This window comes from Ischnura elegans, chromosome 12 (genome assembly GCF_921293095.1).
Source record: "Ischnura elegans chromosome 12, ioIscEleg1.1, whole genome shotgun sequence".
NCBI lineage: Eukaryota > Metazoa > Arthropoda > Insecta > Odonata > Coenagrionidae > Ischnura > Ischnura elegans.
Window position 1 is genome coordinate 60,772,320 of NC_060257.1, and position 23,875 is coordinate 60,796,194.

Genomic DNA, 23,875 nt, shown 5'->3' on the forward strand with positions numbered 1-23,875 from the left:
TCCGCTTTGAAAGAATACCGTTGCGACTCGACGAAATAGCCAAAGAATTCTCTCTTTCGTTAAAACCTGGCCCAAGAGTAAATTTATATCTATAAACAGAGAACTTACGGTGACTATGCGAAGTGACCAAAATAAGATGCAAACATTGAAGCTCCGAGTTATTTATTTATTAATACGTTATAATTCCACCATATGGAGCCTCAAATCTATCTACATTCATTCAATAATGAAGCACAATAGCTCACATTTCTCCGCAGATATTTTTCTCAAAATAATCGCAGAATTTCCTCATTCATTACGAAAAATATAATTCATATGACAACGATTAACGTCTCGGAGTATAGGTCTAAGATTAATATCCAAAATTCTAATTGATCAGACATTGAAAATAAAATTAATTTTTTAAAATTTAATTTGATGGTAACTATGGTATTGTACTAGCATAGGTGCAATCAGTAAACAAATTTGTGCAAATAATATATGTCAAAATTCTTTTCTCTTCTTATCCATTTATGCAAAATTGAATCCTTTTCATATTTCTAATTTTAATATTATAAAAAAAAACATTTTAACAATCTTTCGTGCCTTTATGTATAAATTTATTGCAACCATTATCATTCATAGCCCTGAAAAATGTATAAGAAATATATCGCAACATCGGAAAACAATATCACATAACATGATCAGACATACTCAAAGACGTTAGCCATAAGTTAATAATCGAGGTCAAGAAAACGAAATCGATTCATAGAATTCATATGCTCATTGATCACGTCTTTCACCATGGACCGTATTTAATCTTCACCCATGCTCGTGAGCGGGTTGAATCTCTCATTTAGGCAAAGGGATTTACTTCACTGCATCACGTTGGTTCTCTCCTCCTGAAACCGCATGACCTATATACGACGGAACTGAATCGTATTACATGCAGGGTTCCCGCACTTGACGTCTCCACAACGGAAGATTTAGGGCTGTTGAGATCGGCCTCTATCCGAAACCAATGTCCGAAACAGCTTGGAACAAAGGCATTTGACCGACAGGCCCTTTAGAACTTGCGGACCGTTTAGAGACCTCTAAAAACTTCAAGCAATTTACATGACTAGGTACGAGATGAATTCAGGTCACGACATAGTGCTCCTCTATCTCCGCGATTTCATTATCGCTTGCAGATTTTGAACGAATCGGTAAGGTTCGTAAACCATTCGGAATTGAGAAAAGATCGTAAACTCCATGGGTACTAAAAATCGGGTAAAATGTCAAAAAAAAAAAATGTAGCCACGAACACATTCGCGAAAATTAAGAAGTCTTAATTATAAATTGAGCGATTTGTTTCAAAATAATAAACATTGAAAATATAAATCGTTTTAAAACATTAATGAGGACTCATCACCCCTTTTCCACCGTTCGTATTTTGTCTTTTTTGGAGCCGCATTTCTTCTTTAAAACTTATGCGACCATCTTAAAATTTTCAAGGTAGTTAGGTAACCTTTAAACAATTAGCCTTGCCAACAATGCTTCTAAGAAAGTAAAGCAGTAAATTTTCTATGATTGAGATAAATTATAATGTTTGAAAAGGTCCACTCAGTCTACCCGATTCATTCAAGGGCATAACGTAAGTCAAAAACGAGTATTGCGTCACGAAAAAAGACCATTCGACCAGGGAAGTACATCCTTTTCGCGTATCTCTTAGGAGATATAATTAATTTAGTTAAATTGAAATGTCACTCGCAAAATTGCAAATGTTATTCGCAAAAAAATGAAATTCGCAAAATATCTTCTTTCATTATAGGTTGTACCTATGGAAAAGTTATGTACCCTAGGAGAGCGACTCACAAGACAAAATAAGATTATTTTCTGAGAAACATGCACGGCAAGGAATGCACTAGAGGAAGTTCTCATTTCATGTGAGCCAACCTTCAAGGGCGACAATCGTCATGAAACACCATTACCCAGCGATTTTTATGATGTGGGACACAAGTCATATAAACTCCATACATATTCAAGAGTGGTGTTTTTTTACTGCAGGATTGAAAGACGAAGCAATATATTTTCTTGAAGTGGATACCTACCATATATTCTGAACTGGTTTCTGAATAAGTATTATATATTAAACCATTGGATATTGTAATGGAAAAATGTGAGTTAATGTTATTTTTTATCAGAACAAGCAAGGAGAATAGAAAATGAACAATTAATGTGTATCCTTAGCAACGAAATAAACATTTGTATTTCTTTATAAAATTTTAGTCCCTTAAGCAAACAACCTCCAGCAGTACATAGTTTTAATGAATAGAGAGAAGTCTGCCGTTGCGCAAATCTCGTCTATTACGTCACACAATCCCTCAAGACTTACTCCCACGCCCCAGTGGAAAATATTCGCGATGAGGAAGCCTTTATGCTAAGGGTAGGAGACACAAGTATGGAAGAATTTTTATCTTCAAGAGAGCCAGCCATTAAGGGTGAAAATTCTATACCCATCGATTTCTATGATGCCGCACTAAGTCAGTCACTTAAACGCTATAAATCTTCAAGTGTGGTGATTTATTCCATAGCAGAGTACATGTGTTATTTGATTAATCTCATTTCAATGATTTTTTACATTAATTTTCTCCAGAAAAACTTATTTTTAGAAATATGATTACTTTGAAGCAAATACCGACCGCACATATCCGTCACTACTAATAAAAATATTTATAAGGAAGAATAATATAGTGAAGAATCGGTTAACATCCTTAGAACATCTTACAAATATTAAATAATAGATTCTGGATTTAACCGTCATTATCTAAGTCCCTCGTAATGACAGTTTATCGCTGAAACCGAGCTAGGAGCTCTTTTATCAAAAGATATGCTTCAATAAAAATCCATGCTTTCCTATAATTATCATAAAACACGGTATATTGAATGATAAAAGTTAACTAACTTCAGCGCACGTGCTCCAGCAGTTCATTGTTTCAATGAACAAATAGAAGACTGCATTAATCTCAGTCTGTTATGTCACTCAAACTTTCCAGCCTTACACCTACGCCCCGAAGAAAAAGAACCAGGATGAGGAAGCATTTAGGTTAAGGACAGCGGACAAACTCTCATGCATGCAAGTCATTAAGCTTTGCTTCTCCTCTGGGTGCTAAATTCAGGAATCTACTGCACCACATAAACTCCACTGGAGGAACTTGCCGACTCGTCGGTGTGAACATTTTAAAGTCCCCCGCCTCACTCACAGATAACAATGAAAGAAAAAGCCATGGTAGGAGAACAGATATAACCAGAAATTATCCCTCGGAAGCAGACAAGTTCGGAGTGTCCCAAAATAGATGACGGAGTTCACATCTCGAGCCTGACTACCTAAATATACCTGACTTTATCACCGTGAAAGTGCTTAGGTAGAACTACTGTCCGTACCAAAAGTATAGTCCCGAGTTTTGAACGCCTAGAAAAACTATACTCTTAAAACTATTTTGATGCTATTGGTACTGTGTTAGTTTCTTTAACGCGTGTAATGTAACTCTGCGTCAAAGAAACTAACAGGTTATGGACCCAGAATTAACAAACAAGTAACATTTTTAACTTATACCAAACCAGTGTCTTCTACAACTCCGCGTGAAAGAAAACAACGTACTACATTACTTTTTTATCATATTGCGCGTTGATTATTATGGTTTAAAAATTACTCTACAAGTTCAATACAGATATTAGTGAATAATAGATATTTAAGCACCTATCACGATTTTAATACTACCCATTAATGAGCGCTTTACCGGCACATTTTCTGTCACCCATTATATTAGGTACTGAAGTTGCGGTAACAATGTAGGCCTGGGCTTTCGGTTACTCCGCTAATACCTCTTGGGCTCTCCAAAAAAAAATTATCTATGGGTGAAACTTCCATCATCTACCGTGGTTGCGTTTGCGAAAAAAATCAAACGAAAATGCAGTTTATTGAATTGTAAATAAAATGGCACACATATAATAAGACTGCCAATTTAAAGAGCACTTAAAACAAATAAAATTAAGCAAATAAGCTAATTAAAATTACAAATCTAACAGTAAAAAAGAAAACAACCGATTCAGTGGCCACAGCCTCAGTATTTAGCAAGTCGTATAGCCGTTATGAGTCAAATGATATAATGCCATGTGAGTACAATTTTTAATTGCTAACAAAACGGAACAATGTCAGTCGACAGAGAATTTATCGGAACAGAAAGTTGGTAGAATATTATAATAAAAAAAGTTCTTAACAAATAGCTATTGCAAAGAAAACTAAATAACGAACCACCATTGTTTAAACTCCCTGTTCTGTGAGCTCCAGTTGAATAGGGCGGAGACGATAGCGCGCGAGGTATCGAGGATCGCAAATTTGGCGGGAGACAGACCGGAGGGGATTGTTGTAGTCGAGCCATCGCTGAATCGAGCACGCGGCACACGGGATCGTTATCTGGAGTGTCCTATGGGGGGAGAGACAGGGAAAGGTGACGTTCGGGAAAAGCAAGAGTGGGGTGTAAAATGCGCGGGGCAAGCGAGAGGAGGCATAATCGCCTGGGAGGTTGGGGGATTTTTGAGGTGCGAAGTGAAGGGAAAGAGCCTATCGCAGGATAAATTTAAAAAATATGCTTTTTCAAACTCATAAATGCCTTGGATGTGAATGTCTCTCGGGATTTCCACCGGGTTAGACACTCCATTTCTACCGACGTTTCGATGAAAAACTTTTCCATTGACCTGAGGGCCAGCTAACAGGGCTGGTTGGCCTAAACCAGCCCTGAGGACGACGAAAAAAGTATTTGATCGAAACATCGACAGAAATGGAGTGCCTTACCCGGTGGGAAGCCCGAAAAACATTTACCAGCACCAGTCGCCGGAAGAAATCAAATCCTTCTAATACCACTTTCTTGTTTTCCTGCAGAGGTAGTTCACGCGTTAACACATTCGGTGCGGACATTCAGGACACGACTTTACGTAGGACCGGGAATCTTTTTCTTTTGATTACCAACCGTTGCTTTACATAAACAAATTTTACGCCAATATTTTCGCTGAATTTCATTTTTTAACCGTTAATTTTTTAAACATTATCTCCGCCGCCTATCGGCGGCTGCCCGATCGGCGAGATTGTTTTCAAAAATAGATGTTAGCGCATATCTTTCTATTTCCTACTATTTGTTTCGTATAATATTTCGGTAATGTAATGATTATCTATGACCAATTTATTAATATTGACGACAATTTTACCAACAATTTTTCAGGTCATTACCATGCCGCCTATCGGAAGTGAACCGCTCTCCGTGATGTTTCCTATTCTGCTAATGTCGGCAAGCAAGCTCTTTCCTCGCATAGCAGTGTTATTTATTGGTCTCACGATTAGACTAATGCAAGCCAGAGTAGCAAAAACTTTAAACATAAAATTTTATTTAAGTATACTAAAAAAATGTGTATTTCAAAATAATTACACGCTATTTTGTTTCAAAACTTCATCTAAAATATATTTCTTCTTTGAATACAATTCACACTTTTATTATTAATTCAAACATTAATTGGATAAACATTGCAACAATTGTAATTGGAATTTGCAACATATTTACCGATTAATAGTTATGGAACACTCTAAAACAGGGTTCAAGACATAGTCCTGGTTCACCATCACACATCGGGCAGTACGTGACGACGTCTCTTCTTACTCCTGTCGTTGAGCAGTTACGACATCTTTTTCTTTGCGCTCTTGAACCCTTTTCACTTTGTATTTGTACTGGCAAATGGATCTTTTCCTTTCGCTGGATTGGCGCTGGAATTTCTGCCGGCTTGTTTTTGAAAATAAGACTGGCGATTACACTTTCACGAAAATTCTGAAGACTCATGTGTTGGCTACTAAATTTATTATGTAGTATTTGCGAGTTGTTTAGAAGTATTTGAAACATGTGTATCCCTAATTTTAAATACCATCTCAGGCTTCTTCTCTCCACTGGATAATAAGAAATAATCTGGTCCGCCCTATCTATTCCCCCCATAAATTTATTGTATTCGGCTACAACGCTTGGTTTTTTAGAAATTTTACCCCTTCTGTTTGCTACTTCTATCATCTCTCCACAATGCTCCGAGGAAATCATTAAAACTTCTCTTCTATCCTTCCATTTGCATATGAAAATTCCTTCTTTCGTATACTGGCCCACTACTTCTCCTTTTGCCAATTTTTTATTTACAACATTATGAGGGTTGCCTTTCCTAGTGTTTCTGAGAGTTCCCGTGGAATATATTTTCTTTCCCAGCAGTTCTCGCGACAATTTATAGCTGTTATAGAAGTTGTCCATGTACACAGCATGACCAACATTAGTATAATCAGATAGAAGCGAATGTACAACTTTTTCTGAGTGACCAACTCCCCCAACATTTGGATCCTTGGAACCTGTGTAAACCAAGCAATTCAAAACAAGCCCATTTGGTTCCGTTAGCATGTACAATTTAATACCATATTTATGCCTCTTGTTTTTTATGTACTGCCGGAAATATAGTCTTCCCCTCCAAAGTACCATCGATTCATCTAAGCTAAGTTGTTTCTGAGGATAGTACACTTTTTTCATATTGGTCTGGATAAGATTCAAAAGAGGGCGGATTTTGTAGAGTGGATCACTTGGCTTAGGGTGGCCATCAGGAGCGTTACGACCAAAATGTAGGCACCGCAAAATGATCATGAACCTGTCTCTTGGCATGGCCTTTGAAAATGTGGGAAATTCATAAAGCCCATCTTTTCGCCAATAATATTGAATTTTATTTATTCTGATAAGCCCCATATGAAAAAGTAGCCCTAAAAATATTTCAAACTCCCCTCTAGTCAAGTCTTTCCATGGTTTCATTTTAGATTTATCAGCTACTGATTTATTCTGCAATTTTTGGGCATAAATATTTGTTTCAGAAATTATGTGGTTGAAAAATTCATCGTTTGCCAAGAGCATGAAGAATCCTATTGGATCTAAAACATGAGGCCGTATTTTGAGTCCAGAATTTCCAGTAAAAGCAATAGGAGTGATAACTGGCCGTTCAGTTTGCCATCCTGCCGGGGATATGCGTTTACCTGAATCACTTGAGGCCTGACAATCGCCATTTGCACCACTGTCATCCTCGGAGCTCTCGTCGGTTTCCTCATCTTCAGAGGAGACATCAAAATCCGAATCTGTTGCACTTCCATCCGAAATTTCTTCTTCCCTCTCAAAGAACCGAGCGATGTCTTCGTCGGAGATAGACACAGGGTGACGAAGTGCGCTCCTTGTCCGCTTTCTTGATGAATTCGGTTTATTCTCCATGAAGTCTTCTTAGAGTAAAATAAAGAAAAAGGTTAAATTATTTCTCAATATTGCTGTAAACATTGAAATCAAACATTTCAAATAAAGTCGTACATACCAATTGAGCTGGTTCTAAGTTTTATCTAAAGTATACTTGAAGGTATTTTACGTCATTCGAAGCGAATGGTATTTATGAAGCAACTTCTTATTTATCCTGCGGAAAACAACGAGACCATAATCATTATCGGGATAGCAGCAACAAATAGAAATTCATTTTTTATGAATAAATAGTAAATACTATTGTTGAATTCTAAAGATAATCAATAAATAGAATAATTATATTTATTTTTAAAATTGTACTTACCTTATGTATGCTCCGTCTTTCCAGTAATGTCCTGTTTTGTAAGCTTCAAAAATCCTCAAACTGGAGTGTGAAAACAGTGATGAATTAAAAGCGGTCGTAATACGTGTAACCCATTGAAAACGACGAGTAGTTATGCGGACGAGATTGCCGTTTCCCCTTTATATATATGCCTTGAATAACAATGTCGCGAAAGCAAAAATAAAATAGGTACATTGTACGAAGCACACAGCCAAAAAGTGTCTCCAAAAGGCAAACTGATGGTTTGCTACATAGGAAGTGTTATCTTGACTTCTTTGAAGATAGCGACTTGCAAGATTGTAAAAATATAATTGTGGAAACATGATACACGGAAAAAGGGTAAAAAACGCGTCAGGAATACACGGAATCAAATGACATAGTGAATGAAAAATAAGAAGGCTTCATTGTATTTCCGAAGCATGACATTTGAGAACGGGGGGCAGATTTTAGAATGTAGTTCTATGTAAAGACCGGGTAAAATTCAGGAGACAGCTGTGACGAGCGGGCGACAAAAAAATTTCATTTTGGATCACCAATGTTTCAAGACGCCGAAAGGCGGCGGCCGATCCTTGGGAAAACACGGCACGCCGCCTATCGGCGGGGCCCGACGCGAATGTGTTAATAGTTGCGCCACAAAAATTTGGAGGAATAAAGCCGCGTACACGAACTTGGCGCAACTTAACCTTTCATGAACCAGACCTCGCATAGATCCTGAAATAGATTTGATGAGGCAAGTCATTTATTATGTCTCCTGGAATACATTAGTATTAAATGAGATTTGATGCTTTCCCGGCGAATTATTTGTGTAAAATTTTCTTAGGATCTCCATTGGATTAGAAACTTCATTTCTATCGACGTTTCGAGCTCTGACTTGGGGATCATTTATAAGGCTGCTGAATGTCGTTTTATTTGTCGTTTTATAGTCGTGCAAAACAACATTCAAAAGTCCTAATAATGAGCCTCGATTAGGAGCTCAAAACGTCGCATCGGCAGAAATATGTACGTTGGTAAAACCGATTTCTGCGATGAATAAAAAATACGTGAAACTATTTTGTATCACTCCTTAACATCCTCGTTATCTTAGCTGCAAGAAGTGTGAATAATAATTTTTATAGGTCCAGACATTTTCACATGGCATGTAAATTGGTGTCAAAGGGTACCTACGATATGAAAGCAGGTTGACAAGCGATGAGCACTACCGCTATCTAACACCGCCTCAGATAAGCTACGGTCACCAAGGCCCGTATGCGTGGTATCATCCCTCGGCAATTTTAACTTTAGTGGCCGTGTCCCAGTTTTCCATACAAATCGTGGAAGGCTGCTCTCGTGAGAGATCGTGACGCTACGCAATACGAGATTTCGCGATAATGATAGTGGAACTCTCTGAGTTATACTGCTCAGAGAACTTCACAGACTACCGTGAACCATTGAAACATCTGCCAAAATGGCTACCATGGAGCTGTATCTGAACGCCAGTACTTTCATAAGATAAAATCAAAGCCAAAATCATATTTAAAGCTACGCTCTATAACAGGCTCTTCAGTAGCCTTTCCTTCACATTCATATTTACTTCACACACACACATCAAGTCTTCTACACTTAAATCTTCCAAGGCTATTCTGCAACTTAAAAGCTAAATGGAAATTGTTTTGATAAAAAAAGTAATTCGGATCCGAAGAGATCGTTGCCATTCCCTCCGAACACTACAGATAAAATAATTAAATGAGAATTATTTTAACAGTAGTATCAAACAAGAAATTGAGAAATAACAAAAAAAAAGGATTCAGGAGAAATCATATTATAATTCCAACTAGAACAACTTGATCAAGGAAAATTTAAATTTAAATGAAAACGAATAGCGGAACACTGAATCAAATTGAACATGAATTATGTCATTATATTATATTTCTTTTGAATATGCCGATTCTAACAGCGTTCCTAGCTGGAATATATATTACCATTTGACATTTTATTTGAGTCGTCGATTTTTACCTGAGGTGAAAATTGCAAAAGAGAAAGATTATTAATGACTAAATGATTCCAATATGTAATTCGAATCTTGTTCAGAGTACTGAGCAGGTATCGAACGAGTTACTAGTCCAAATGAAAATAAGGCAAAAATAAGGCATGACGACCAATTTTGGAAATAGAATAGGGAATCAGGAAGTAGTCACGTTAGCAACATCAAAGAAACATAGCTTTTTTGGAGGTAGGAAGCACGGACTGATTTCCTCACAGGGTCTGCAGTTTAGTTCATTCACGTAAGTGCTTGAAATCAGGTCATAGTCGGACTAGGGTACGGAATTATTCATTTTACTGGCATGGGAACATATTTGGACACTGAATTCAAATCCCTTACCCTGAAAAAAATCTCTTGAGAGATTCATCTGAAATGCTCACGAGCATATCTATCGGTTAAGAGGATAAAGGTACTGCAATACACGTGAAAGACTACTCAGTGTCAATACAGAAATGTAAGTGGAGTATGGAGAGAAAAAAGACGCATCGAAAGCGCAAATATATTAATTATTGGCCGGTTAGAAAATCTATAGAATGTCATTCAGTGGATTATTTTCATTCCATTGACACTCTCATAACGTCATATAGCCGCATAGCTTCTGACATTGCCAGGGCGATATCTTCGATTTATTATATCGAAATTATATGCAAAGATCGGAAAATGCTACGATTTGTAAACATTGATTGAGAATTCAATATTGAGTGTTGACCATTATCGATGCATCGTTGTCTGATAAATGACGTGATACAATGCCCGATAGTTTTAAATGACGATATCTATTTTTTGCGATTAAATGGAAAGTTATAATTTTCAAGCGCGCAAAAACGCGACGGAGAAGTATGAATTCTGGTAAAAGCCCGCGTGACGTCATTCTAGTTCCGGCTGCCGCCGCGTGCGGCCACCTTGGTACGAGGCTATGTGTGGATTGGCGCATTATATTGGTAGTTTATAACTACCAATATAATGCGCCCGAAAAAAGTATCCATAAAGTATCACCACAAAAGTATTTATATATACCAGGGTGGGGGTATATAGTTTCACGAACTTTTACTCCCTAATAGCTGATGTCACTAGGAACCAAAATTACAAATGATATTTAGGCCGAAAAAGCACTATTTTAAAGGACAGACACTTTTACACAAGCGCTCCGATGGTCACCAGTCTGCCATGTTGCCAGATGCTCTGGACAACTTATGACTTAAAATGCCTTGCCTACAGGAGATCGCGGTAAGTCCAAGGCATCCGGCAACACGGAAAACTCGCGGCCAATCAAAGCGCTTGGCTCAGTTTCTGTAGTTTAAAAATGGTGCGTTTTCGACCTGAACTTCATTAGTAATTATGGTTCCTATTGGCATCAGCTATCATGGGTTAAAATTTCGTGACACATTTTCTCCACGCAGCATCAAATTCTCATTCAAACCTTTGCGCGACGTATGTAAATAATAGCAATAATCAAGCAAAAATTCACAGAGAAAAAATCATTCGCCTTGACCAGGATAGGAACCCGGATTCCCCGATTTCGCTTGAGTGCTTTCAGCCAGTTAAGCTTCCGAGGTGTCATTCCTTTCTGTGGATATTTGTGGACACAACAGGGTAGTTTCCTTCATCAAAGAAAGAAATCTAAGTTTATTGTTAGACGAATGTTAATGGTCAATTTTAACCTCATTTGAAAAAGATCAGATTGGCGCCCATGCGATGCCACTTCACGTGACGTCACAGGGAACTAGATTCTATGCGAGTAATCAGGAGTTTTGCTTCGTCTGAAATTACCAATGGATGCTTGAGGAAGAGCTCAGGGAAACATCTATTAATAATCACCTATTAAAATTGGCTAAGGTTGGAAAGTTTCCATCGTTTGATAGAGAATTAATAATCCTTATTTAAACCAAGCGCAACCTGCTAGCAGGGTACTCTGCTACCTCCTAGCAGCCTGCATCGCAGCGGCGCACATAGCCTCGTACCAAGGTGGCCGCACACAGCGGCAGCCGGAACTAGAATGACGTCACGCGGGCTTTTACCAGCATTCATACTTCTCCGTCGCGTTTTTGCGCGCTTGAAAATTTTAACTTTCCATTTAATCGCGAAAAATAGATATCGTCATTTAAAAATCTAAAAGCGTGAAATGCGTACTCCAGGAGTAATAATCTTTCGATTTAGGCAAAAAAATAATAGGAAACCACCCTATTTGTGCATTGCTAGCCACCCTACTCGTGGCTAGTCCCGGTATAGGTATTTAAATTAGCAATAATTAACTTCCACCATCAATCTCCGCTAAACAATGGTAGATATTTAATAAAAATAAACAAGCTTTTTAAATCAACAAAGAATCTAGAACAAAAATGTTTTGATCTTCCCGATTCAAGTGATTATAAAAGCTTTCATTCCTTTGTGCATCCATCCTCTTCAATCAGCGATAAAAGCAGCTCAAGAGATTCGACGCGCGAAAAAAGTGGAGTACCGCAAAATTAAAGGTTGAAGTTTTCTCCGCCTTCGCTTCAACGCTCCTTTTCTCCTAAGCGTTGATCACCTCAGCGCAAGACTCTGAAATCCTTCTTGATCTCCACCGGCCGTACGACGCAAATCTCTTTAACTCTCCCGCGGGAGCTATCCAAGGGAGAACAGAGGAGCAGTTTGAGGGCTAGGAGGGTTGGTTGGGGGGTGGAACACCCTCCCGAAGCACTCGCTTTAATTTTCCCTTCCCGTTTGAGCCACCGATGAGATAAGAGTGTCTGTGTATTCCTTCCCATTGAAGAGGCTGAAAACGACAAAAAAAATCCAGAGGAAGAAAAGACAATGACTCGAGTGTTAGATAGGAAACATATACGAGGGTTGTTCAATGAATAATGCCCCACATTTTTTTAAAAAGCCATTGACATACATAGATCAATGTCCTTGTTGGTATTTCACAACTGATGTTTGGTCTCTGCGCTGGTGAAGTTTGGCCCACTTCCGGCAGATGTCAGAACCGCAGTACAGTGTCAAAATGGCATCTACATACCACTGGCGTTAAAAGCAGTGGGCTGTTATTGAATTCTTCTGAGCAGAAAAATAAACCGTGGTGGAAATCCATAAACGTTTTTGTGCAGTATGTGAGGACAGTGGCGCAGCGAGGGGGGGGGGTTTGGGGGATAACCCCGACCAGAGCTCATAGAAATTTTTAAGTTAAATCTATTTTACTTAATTGGATTAATATTGCTTATAAAATAGTGTGAGGATTAATAAAAATATCCCTCAGAAGGCCGTAAAAATCACCATTTTGAAACGTTTGTCTTAATTTTTTTCCGGCGGAGGGCCTCCGCAACTCCCGCTTACCCTGGCGGGTATGCAACACCCACACCCCTAAGTATTAGTTGCTCCTAAAAAAAACCCCATAGCCTTAACTCCTGGCTGCGCCCCTGTGTGAGGATGCTGCAGCTAGTAGGAGTAAATTTGGGTGATGGGTTATAGAAAGTTACAGCCGCAGGAGATGCTGAAACAGAGGTCATCCACGCTCGGTATCGCTATGCCTACAAGACAAGAGTTTTGACCATAACGGAAAACATGCTCCCCCAAAATGATCGCACGCGGTCATAGAACGTGATGGGGACTCCAAGGAAAAATAGAACATGGAAATGACATATTGATGCATATTGTCACGAACTTCGAACTCTTTACAATAGATATGTTCTGAGAAAAAATATGGGGATTTACTTGTTGAATGAACCTCGCATAAAACGATTTTTTTCCTTTTCTTGACCACTGCATTGAATAGCGGAATAAGGGGCAAGAGTGCGCATCTAACTATTATAAAAATTGTGCATTCAGGTTCAAACAATTATTTTTATTTTTACACAATTTGTTCAGTGTTGAATGAACTACAATACTTATCTTACATCGCTGCAGAAAAAATAAAGAACTGCCGTTATTCATCAAAATATAGGAGAAAAACAAAAAGGAAACTAGCCCCTCACGGGGGCAAGTGTCCTCCTCCTTTGGGGCTTCAGTCCTAATCACAGTTTTCAAATGTGAACTCTCCCTTTCAAGAATATGGCCTGTGGAATTTCCTTTTGGTCCTGAGCTAATTGGTCCATTTTTGAAGTCGATGGGTGTGAAGTTAAGTTTTAATTGGTTGGGTCGGGTTATAATACCCCATTGAATTTTCTTATATGATTTTTAAATAAAAAAATGCCGTTCGAAATTGAAATTTTTTCAAGTTTATTATTTCTTGTAATTCAACCGCTGAGTAAAGTTGGATTTTCAACGTATTGATTTTTTTCGCTGCAACCGATGCTTTTGACCCGACGCGACCGTGAGGGTATCAGATTTTTTCTGCCTTTGACCAGGCGCTTCATTCTGTTTTAGTCTTATATTAATCTTTTTTATATAGCAGGTTGATTTCTTAAAATGTTGTAAAGCGCAATACAATTCCCTCTTTTTATAAAAGTCATGTTTCTATACATGGTCTCTGCATATATATGGATAGCGCTTTCTATGCGTCGGCCATTGTTTATTGTGCATCGAACTGTAAATTTAACAATAAAAATGTATACACGTTATTCGAACAACTTCGTTAGCAGCAGTAAAATGACATCAATAAAACGATAAAAATGTTTGTACATAGAAATAAACTCAACTCGGGTCACAATGAACAGACGCGACCAGTTGCTTAAATTTTGAGGTGCGACTAATTAAGGGCTAATACTAATGTAGAGTAAATAAATTGAAATCAAAGCCAAAATGGCCCTCTCCGCGGGGAGCTATTCAGGGTAGAAGATAATAGCTGTAGAACATGGAAGAATGGATGAGGGCGAAGCACCCCATAAAAGCTTTGCTTTAATTTTCTTCCCCTTAGAGCAACCGAAGAGATAAAAGTCTCCGCATGCTCCTTCTCACAGAAGAGATTGAAAGCGACAAAAATACCCAAGAAGAAGAAAAGACAATGGCTTGAGTGTTAGAAGGGAGATATTTATCACACTAAAGTCTCACTATAATCCCAAGATAAAAGTCTTTGTGCATAAATAAACTTAGGCCAGGGCAATATATCGAAGTATCGGAAAATGCATGAATTTTATTTTTTAAATTTTAGTTTGACATTAATTTTATTTATTTTGCACATACAGCATGACTGCCGACATAAAGTTCACTTAAAACAAATGAAAGTTCAACAAATCTAATCACTATTTCAAATCAAACAAAAAAACAACAAACATGGCACACATTCAGCAAGACTGCCGATTAAAGTGCACTTAAAACAAATAAAAGTTGTATAAATAAGGTAATTACAATTTCATATCAAGAAAAAACAAAACAACAAACCGATTACCGTGGTCTCAACCTTAATATTAACAAGTCATGTAGCCGTTAAGCATTAAATGACATGATGCCAAGTGAGAAAAAATTAATTGATAGCAAAAACGGATCAATATAATTCGGGAGAGAATTTATCAGGACAGAAAGTCGGTAGAATAGAGAGCGCATAATAACTGACAGCCTGGGTATTGGCATGTGGAGTAGGGAGGTCAAATATTAGGAATCCGACATTGTGTGTAGACCATTGGCGATGCAAATTGATTTTACTGGCCATTGGTTTGTCCGATAAAAATGGTTATCCAACGCTCGATAGGGTAACAGTAAAAATAATGAGCCCGATAAAAATATCATAACAAAACAACTTTAAGCACGATATATTCTTAATCCCCTAAAATATTATACTCTTAACTCCCAAAAAAAATTCTGCGTTGCACCCTTGATAATGATACAGTAATTGACGAAACAGTTTGAGCTAAAAACGTTGAGTGGTAGAATTGAAAACAAACTGTGCGATGCAAGGTGACGGATAATCCGCTACCGCGAATAAAATAAAAAAAAGCATTAAATGGGAATGGTTTTGATACAGAAATGCGGAATGACTGGCTTTTTGCGTTGGCTCCGACATCAATCATTTTAGGCGTACGACAACTTCCCTGCACTTTAAAAGGTAAAACCGTTGGTGAGGGTTAATTTTGGGACATTCGGAATCTACTGAGGAAATGAATTTTCAGACTATGAATTTGTCAGACGATTCATCACTCCCGCTCGACTGGTTGTGCACTGTTTTTTTTAACCATGTGATGTATTTCTCGTTTAAAAATTCTACTTTCCTCTTGAACAGCAGAGAGAAACTAGGGAAAATTTTTCAAAGTTGTCCTATATCACAAATATAGAATATTTACATCCGTAAAATACATTGAGGTAAAATTTTATATTTTAGCTACACGGAAATGCTGAAAATGCATAATCTAAATACAATCACAATGTAAATAATAGCATGAGTGGGTAAACTTCTCAAAAGCAAAGCAAAGTTTCTGAAAGAATCTGCCACGCAAATAGAAAATTTAATTCATTTTTTTGCGGTTCCTTAAGACCGTTATACGCGGCTAATGATCATGCGAATGAAATAATTCGCCGTCTATAACGGAAAAATTCGCGAATGAACGAACCGTCATGCGCATGACCATTCAGTGAAAATTAGAACATGTTCTATTTGGCTCGCATGATCCTGTGAATGATCACGTGATCATTCAGCATGGCCATTCGCATGATCATTCATCGTGCATAGAGGCCTTTAGAATGCGTAAACAACGTATAGTATAAAGTATACATTGTGTAAGAAGCAAATAATTGTCCTATAAAATTGAATATAATAACGCATAAGAAACCCTCGTTTCATGGGCGGACCCCGCGAGGGGCAGGAGGCGGCAGCTGCCCCCCCTAAAAGCAAAAATCGCAGATGTCTTTAAGGAAAATAATATTTTTTCAATCAAATATTTTGAAAAACTAATAAAGGGCTGTTACCGTTTCCTTAATATATTGGTTTCATTCACCTTTTCCATCGTTCAATTGTATAAGGCTCAACTATGTGGAAGTTAATACTCGAAAATGAAAAGGAGACTTCGCTGATTTCCACTGATTTATTTCGTCCGTACGACATGTTTCGAACCATAAGAGGTCATTATCAAGTACCAAGTACAAACGAAATAAATAAGTGGAAATCAACGAAGTCTCCTTTCCATTTTATACCTTATCCATGCTTAAATCTTACCTATAACTTGAACAACCATGGCTTGCCCCCCCCCCCTAGTTTTGATCCTGGGAAGGCCCTGTCTCGTTCGCCAAATTCTTTAGTATACATAAACATAGCGTTCGGTCAAGTGCCGATATCATTACAGTCACCCCATTTCACCCTCATATCCTTCAGTGGGAGATGGGAAACGAAGAAAATAAAAAGAATTGGAAGTCTTAAGGTCGTGACCCCAATCACTCGCCTGCTGCACCCAGCCCTCCAGCGTGTATTATGGAGCGAAGTGGTTCAGCGGGGGTGGTTCAGACCCGCCCCTTTACGATCACCCCGTCCTACCCCCGCCATCTATCCTGTCTCCCCCCACTTCGAACCCCTTCGAACGGACAAGGCAACTTGCCCCACTTCGATGTCTGGCGCCCTCAATCTAGGGCTGAACCTTTCACCGAGATTGGGACAACGCTCACATTCAACTAATACCTCACACTCTATGTACCAACCCACACATGCATTAGAACCTCATCTATAAATTTCAACGAGTCAAGAACCATTTTTTACCATGATATTTCTCTTGAGAATTTCATGTTACTATCAAAAAGTTAGATTCGCGAATACACGATCAAGCACTAATTATATTTTTCGCTAATAGTGTTTAAAAAAATTCTGTCGTTGACGAAGTTAGACAGCAAACAATATGAAATTGTAAAAAATAACCTAAATTTATTAAAAAGAAGAAAATGAGGACCTACTTTATTGAAATATCAAATATGACTCATGAAAAAGTTAACATAAAATGTAAAAGAACATTTCAGATATCAAACACGAAAAACGTGGTGCTGATTTACGATAATATTTGCTTTTTTTAAAGTCACACATGTATCTACCCAGATGCATAAGAACTTCATAAATTTCAATGAGACAAGAAAATTTTTTATCATGATATTTTTAGTAAGATTTCATGTTAGTATCAAGGAGGTAATTCGCGAATGCGGGATCAAAAACGAAATTTTTTAACGCATAGAAGGGATAAAAAAATTTGCCATCGTTGAGGACAGCCATCCAGGCTAGAAAGCGAATAATATTACAGCATAAAAATACACTACTTAAAAAAACACGAAATATCATTCATTATATCATTGAAAGATTTTAATGAGAATTTCATCTTACAATCAAGGAGGTAGATCAGTGAATGCACGATCAAAAAGTAACATGTTTCTCATACATTATTCTTTTTTTAATTTGCCATCCTTGACGACATCGATTGAGGCTAGAAAGGTCATTGCGATTTAAAAAATAACATTTTTTAAAATAAGCAACACGATTTATTTAACATGAAAAATAACGGTTAATGGCTTATAAATTATTGAAATTTTCACATTTTATCGATGAGAAAGATGGAATAAATTTTAGAAGAAGTTCTCATCGATATCAAAATCGAAAAAAGAGGTGGGCATGTAATATTATATTTGCCTTCACTAAGACACATTCTACTAATACCCCACACTCAAGTACCTTCCCACACATACATTAGAACCTCATCCATAAATTTCAATGTGTTAAGAACTATTTATTTACCATGATATCTTTAGTGAGATTTTCATGTTACTATCAAGGAGGTAGGTTCGCGAATGAGGGTTCGAAAAATAGAATTTTTCACGCTTACAATCGATGAAGAAATTTACCATTGTTGACGACATCTATCCGTTAGTAAGCAAATAATTTTAAAATAAAAAAAAAAGTGTTTTTTGAAATATCACGTTTTGTTAAAAAGAAGAAAATATCGATCTATTTTCGGTAGTCAAAGAATTGGATCAAAGAATTTTTGTATTAAATTTTGCGTAAAAATGAAATCAAGCGTAACAAAGTGTGTGAAATGTTAACAAAGGCCTACGGTGAGTTTGCTATTAGTAAAAAAAACATTTACGTAAGGTACTAGCGTTTCCAACATGGCCGTGAAGGCGTTGAAGATGACGAACGCCCCAACACATAACAACCGATGAAAACGTATAAAAAGTTAAAGAAATGGCTATAATACGTGGACTATTCTTAATGCGACAGCCACGAATATTACTAAAGAGGATCCTCAAGTCGGTCTCTAAATGTGTTGTCACCCACCGCGAATTTAAATGGGTTTACAAAAGTCGCCACTCGCGTCGCTGACGGACAAATTGATCCGAGTTTCACGGAGAAACAAGGCATAATTAGGGGTTTTTATTTTACCAAAATTTATGTATGTAATCATGAGATCTATCATATTCTTCACTCTTCAATGGTATTACTTGCAATTACAAAAAATATAATGTAAAATTATGAAAAAAAAGTGGATCGCACTGGTCACCGCACCGCGGTCATTTTTGAAAACTGATTAAAATGCGAAAGAAGTGGCAACAGAAATCAGCCTTCTATGGGATGGAATTGGGTCCCCTGGGCGACGACCTTAATATAGACTAATAAATAAATACTTTTTTCAAGAAACTAAAATTCCCGTAATTTTGTAAACACACCTCAGAAACTTAATATGGCATCAGTGGACGGAGCTGATTTTGAACCAACCGTCTAAGCGGTAAATTCCACAAAGGAGCTTTTCTTTTTTACGGATATGAACGTCGAGAGAAACTTATATCTAGGAAAAGACCTTCCGAAAAATAAATAGATGAATCTCAGGTCTATAAAATAGTGTTAGGCCGTTCTGCGTGGTATACTTTTCCCAGGAGAAGCTGGGGAACATGGAGAACGGCTCCAGTCGATAACTATATAATAGGCATACAGCCTTGTATAAAAAGGAGCGAATAATCTAAACGGTAGATGTGTTGCCAAAATATTAATGCAAAAAGTAGCATAAATAGGAATAAGCTTTGGGGGGATAGAGGGGCACTGGAAGGGACCCCCCCCCCCAGGTTCCGGGAAAATTTTTGAAAATTGACATGCCTCGAAATAAACTTTACATCATTTTGGCACTTAAGATTAGGCTTTAAGGAGATGCAGTTATTATTTGTCAAAACTAGATGCAAGTTTTAAAATACTTTTTATAGCTGTCTGAGGCTATGAGGGAGGGGGGGGAGATCCCTCCAACCCCCCATAGTGCTACTGGGTCCACACATCTTTAAAAAGTGTCACGAGCAGTTTTATATGGACCACTATAGCCACACGCTTCATGAGTCGCACTCCGAAAGCACAATTCTCAACAACTATCTGAAAAACCGTGGCAAGATTGTGCTCCTAAGCAGAATATACACACAATGTGACGTCAGTGGATAGGGCCAATTTTGGAACCAACCGCCTCGGCGGTAAATTCCACAAAGGAGCTTATCTTTTCAGGAATATTGCCGTAGCAAAAACTTATATCGAGCAAAAGACCTTAAGAAAAGTAAAGAAAGGATTTTCAGGTGTAGAACTGAGTGTTAGGCCGATCTGCATGCTATACTTTTCCCAAGGGCACGCCGGGAACATGGTGAAAGGCTCTAGTCGATAGCCATATCCAAGGCATACTGCCTCGCATAAAAAAATCGCCCCAGAATAATTCATTAGTCGGGGCCGAGAAAGGTAGCGTCTGGTGTGACTTTGATTCGCGAGGCCCTTCGCTTTGCCCAAGGTTCAAGGACGCCTAACAATGACGTCCCGTGTGCACGAGTGACGTCATCCCGATTACGCCGTGCTTTGTTCTGAGGCACGAATAATGAATTGATCCGCCTCGGGTCTCGGTGGATTTCTCTATCGTTCCGTTAGTTTAAAACAAACAGGACGTAAAAGAGAGAGGAGAGCACTTTTCGCTTTTTTAAACGCCAGAGAATATAGCTTCAGTAAACGAAACGCCTCAGCTCAACTAGAAAAGTTGACATGAGCGAAAGAGAATTGAATGGGAATAGTAAATTTATTTAAGGAGATAGTTTAATGCTACGAAAACGCCATGCGAAAGAGATACTTTTCGCGTATGCTGTTGGAAAGAAGTTTTAACCTAATAAAAGACACGTGTCGCGGCCAAAAAGCATAAAAGGGTATCGAAAATCTGGATAGTTAATTCCTTATATTAGCTTTAGCATTATATTAGCTTTAGACATTAGCTTTCACTCAGTAGGTTTTCGCAGGTTTTTCACGCCCCCCTTCTTGTGTGGGCGTTTTCCTGCAGTGGATTTTTTCGCTGAAGGATACTACACCTTTATCCTCATGTTTTTCCCACAAGCAGTAATCTTTTTTACACAAAATGTTCACATATACTTGCTTATATTTTTGAAAAGTCAAAAATAGTGTATATTGCATACCTGTTGTATTGTAAACGTTTATCTACCATTTTTAATATGCTTGCATTGACACTATCGAGGGGTTAGGTGGAAGAGGGGACTTCTTAGTCCCAACCTCGCCCGGATAAAGACATCTTAATATTATATTTGAAGCTAAAACCTTTACCAGCTATTTGAGCCGAGTGCCTGAGCGTCAGAAGCATCCGACGTTATCTTACGAATATAGTAGAACAGTTTTAATTTTTTCATTTCAATTTCAATTTTAATTCATATCCTGATTTCTTTATTACTACGTTTATCAGTTCACTTCATCTGAAAAAAAATCCACATTTCAACAAGTTCAGCTGGAACCAATATTGCTAAAAGGCCTTTGGGATATCGCTAAAATAGGCGAAAAATGAAATTATCTTGCAAAATACGAGGTCTTCCAACTTCTTTATTTATGATTATTACCGCATGAATTTCTTTTAAAATATCAAAATACAACGAAAGCAACAAAGTATAATATACAACGATATCAACGAAAACTTAAATTCGATATTGATGCAAATCTCACATCAAAAGGAGGTAAACGAAAACAAGCAAATCACCGTTGAAAAGATCACTCACAGCACGAGAATTGAGATTCCAGTTATGTCCACAGGAAGTAAGTGTCTTTGAAAATCGGCTGGGGCATTGTTTATACATATCTTCGTCTCTTTGTTTCTGTTATGTGCGGATCAAATATTGGCATTGTTGATCAGTTAGCCGAATGATAGGAGTACTTCCAATATTTACGTAACCCATATTCACAACGACCATCCTCTATGAGTCTATACAATTCTTCATAAACGAGACTAAATTTGACTAAAACGCTCATGTGGCACTGTAAAAAACATCATGTGGCACTGAGAACCATGATTCGAATCTAAATAATATTTTCGTTGGATAAAATGGAGTTGATAGCGTTCAATTACGTATAACTCATTATTATTCCACAGTCAATTTACTTGTCGCATGCGATGACACCTTTAAAACCAAGAACATGTCACCTAATCACATTATTTTCAGTTACGTTCCAGTTTCCGAATGATAGAAGTACTTCCTCTTTTTACGTAACCCATGCCCCCATGGTCATAACTACAATCATCTATGATAGCGGTTCCCAACCAATGGTACGCGACGAACCAATCAGGGGTACGCCGAAAATAATCGGTAATGGCGGACGCCAGGAACGATGAATCTCTAAACCAGGAAATATCTATTCATATTATACGGGGTATTTAAAACAAAGTTTCTATTTATACAATTATTTATAACTAAAAGTGTCACCTACTAGTAGAAAAATTTGCAATAAGATGTACACGTTACATTTTTGGGGGTACAATATTAGTTATACACATAAAGAGGGGTACGGCAGGGAAAAAAGGCTGGGAAGTGCTACTCTATGAGTTCATGGTGCTCTTCAATTACGCAGCTACGGTGGACTAAAAACGCTTCATTTAGGTAGCCAAGAACAGTAAATCTTCTTCTTTATGAGCTTTTGTGGGCTGATTATGAAATAATGCTATTTCTAAAGTCACTCACTCTTTTAGTGGTTCAACCCGATGCATCGCGATGGTTGATTTGGATAGGTGAGGGTAAAGCTCACCCCGCCAGAAGAACAGACGCATGAATATAACACATTCAGCTAGGGAGACCAGTTCCTTTCCTTCGTTCATCTCTCACCCGAAAGTGATTTTATCTCACTTCGAGATTTGAACCCGGGTCCCATCGGTCAGCTGCCAAGTGCACTACCCACTAGGTCAAGGTACTCCAAATTATGGCCCGTGGGCCACATTTAAATATTTTTAATATGAGTCAAGTTTGTCTCCTTCATGACCCTGATGGACTCAAAGCGATAGTTTTTTTTAATAAGAAGCAGATAAGATTAGTAAAAGTCCCTTGAAATACGAAAAGTTTGGATACGGGGTTGGTTTCCCCAATTTAGGGGTTGCTCGTAAAAATGGAGGGTGATAGAAAAAAACGGAGGTCATTTTCGGATTCAGCGACCCAAAATTAGCCAGTAACACCCTAAATTGTAGCCGAGCATTTTTTGAACTTTTTTTTTGCAGAACAGTGCAACCGTATCAAGACACATAATTTCATCCGGCCCGCCAAACAAATCCCCGTGTGCTTACTTACAATTCTTACAATTTGCTCATCTATCCTGGAACCTGATTTTAACGAAATTTTGAAGTCAAAAAGACAGTATCATTCGTCACGCTAATTTGGTTGCATAAAACTAAAGGTTCAGTTTACCTGATTTTTTCCAACAAGATACTTTTTTAATTTTTCCATGTTTATAGTCTAATTTTTGAGGAAATGGAATGAAATGGCCCTAATTTTTTAAATTATTTTTTGTTCCTTCGGCCCCAATAAATGTGAGAAATACATAATGTGGCCCCAATATTGAAATGTTTGGAGACCCCTGCACCTGGAGGCTACCAAGGTCCCCTTCGAAAGCGATTACACCAAAAAATAAAATCGAGCGGAAATGTGCACGCAAAAATCGCTCTCACACGAGGAAAATGTTTTAGGCTATTGGTCCGAGGAATGAATGCCCAATCACGTGCACGAGAATTTGAAAATACGCTCTTGAAATTGCACCTCTTCGGCCGAATGTTTCTTCTCCCGCTTTCTGGGATTTGCGCTTGAACATTATTTTTTCCCACTCCATGAGAAGGGTTTTATCAACTTCATATAAAATTTTGAGAAGCATTCAAAAACAGGAAGGGAATCGCAAGGGAGAAAAAAGAAAATAACTTTTCAAATCGCAAAAAAAAGAAATCGGTAAATTTATGCCTATTGAAGTAGAGGATGATTAGAAATGAATAGTGGAGAAAATTGAAAATAGAGAATAGATTATTTGCAACACTAACAACACTATTAAACACTACTAAACACATTTGCAAC

At 37.8% G+C, this 23,875-nt stretch overlaps 2 protein-coding genes across 8 annotated transcripts in view; both read right to left on the reverse strand.

The window, feature by feature from the left end:
• LOC124169842 (multiple C2 and transmembrane domain-containing protein) overlaps window positions 1-23,875 on the reverse strand; it is a 251,284-nt gene that overhangs the window by 76,810 nt on the left and 150,599 nt on the right. The window lies entirely within an intron of this gene.
• LOC124169843 (piggyBac transposable element-derived protein 4-like) lies at window positions 4,921-8,250 on the reverse strand. Of its 3 annotated transcripts, none has more exons than XM_046548636.1 (2): window positions 7,630-8,250; window positions 4,921-7,479 (listed from the first exon to the last, which is right to left on the reverse strand). In XM_046548636.1, the coding sequence occupies exon 2, from the start codon at window positions 7,284-7,286 to the stop codon at window positions 5,577-5,579; it is 1,710 nt and encodes a 569-aa protein (XP_046404592.1). In that variant the 5' UTR covers window positions 7,287-7,479; window positions 7,630-8,250; the 3' UTR covers window positions 4,921-5,576. The 3 variants fall into 3 exon arrangements, with proteins under 3 accessions (XP_046404592.1, XP_046404590.1, XP_046404591.1); XM_046548634.1 differs by having other exon boundaries at window positions 4,921-7,291; window positions 7,384-8,250; XM_046548635.1 differs by having other exon boundaries at window positions 4,921-7,294; window positions 7,384-8,250.

Coding starts and splice junctions, on each gene's coding strand:
- LOC124169843 (XM_046548636.1), bottom strand. CDS start 7,286: ATGGAGAATAAACCGAATTCATCAAGAAAGCGGACAAGGAGCGCACTT.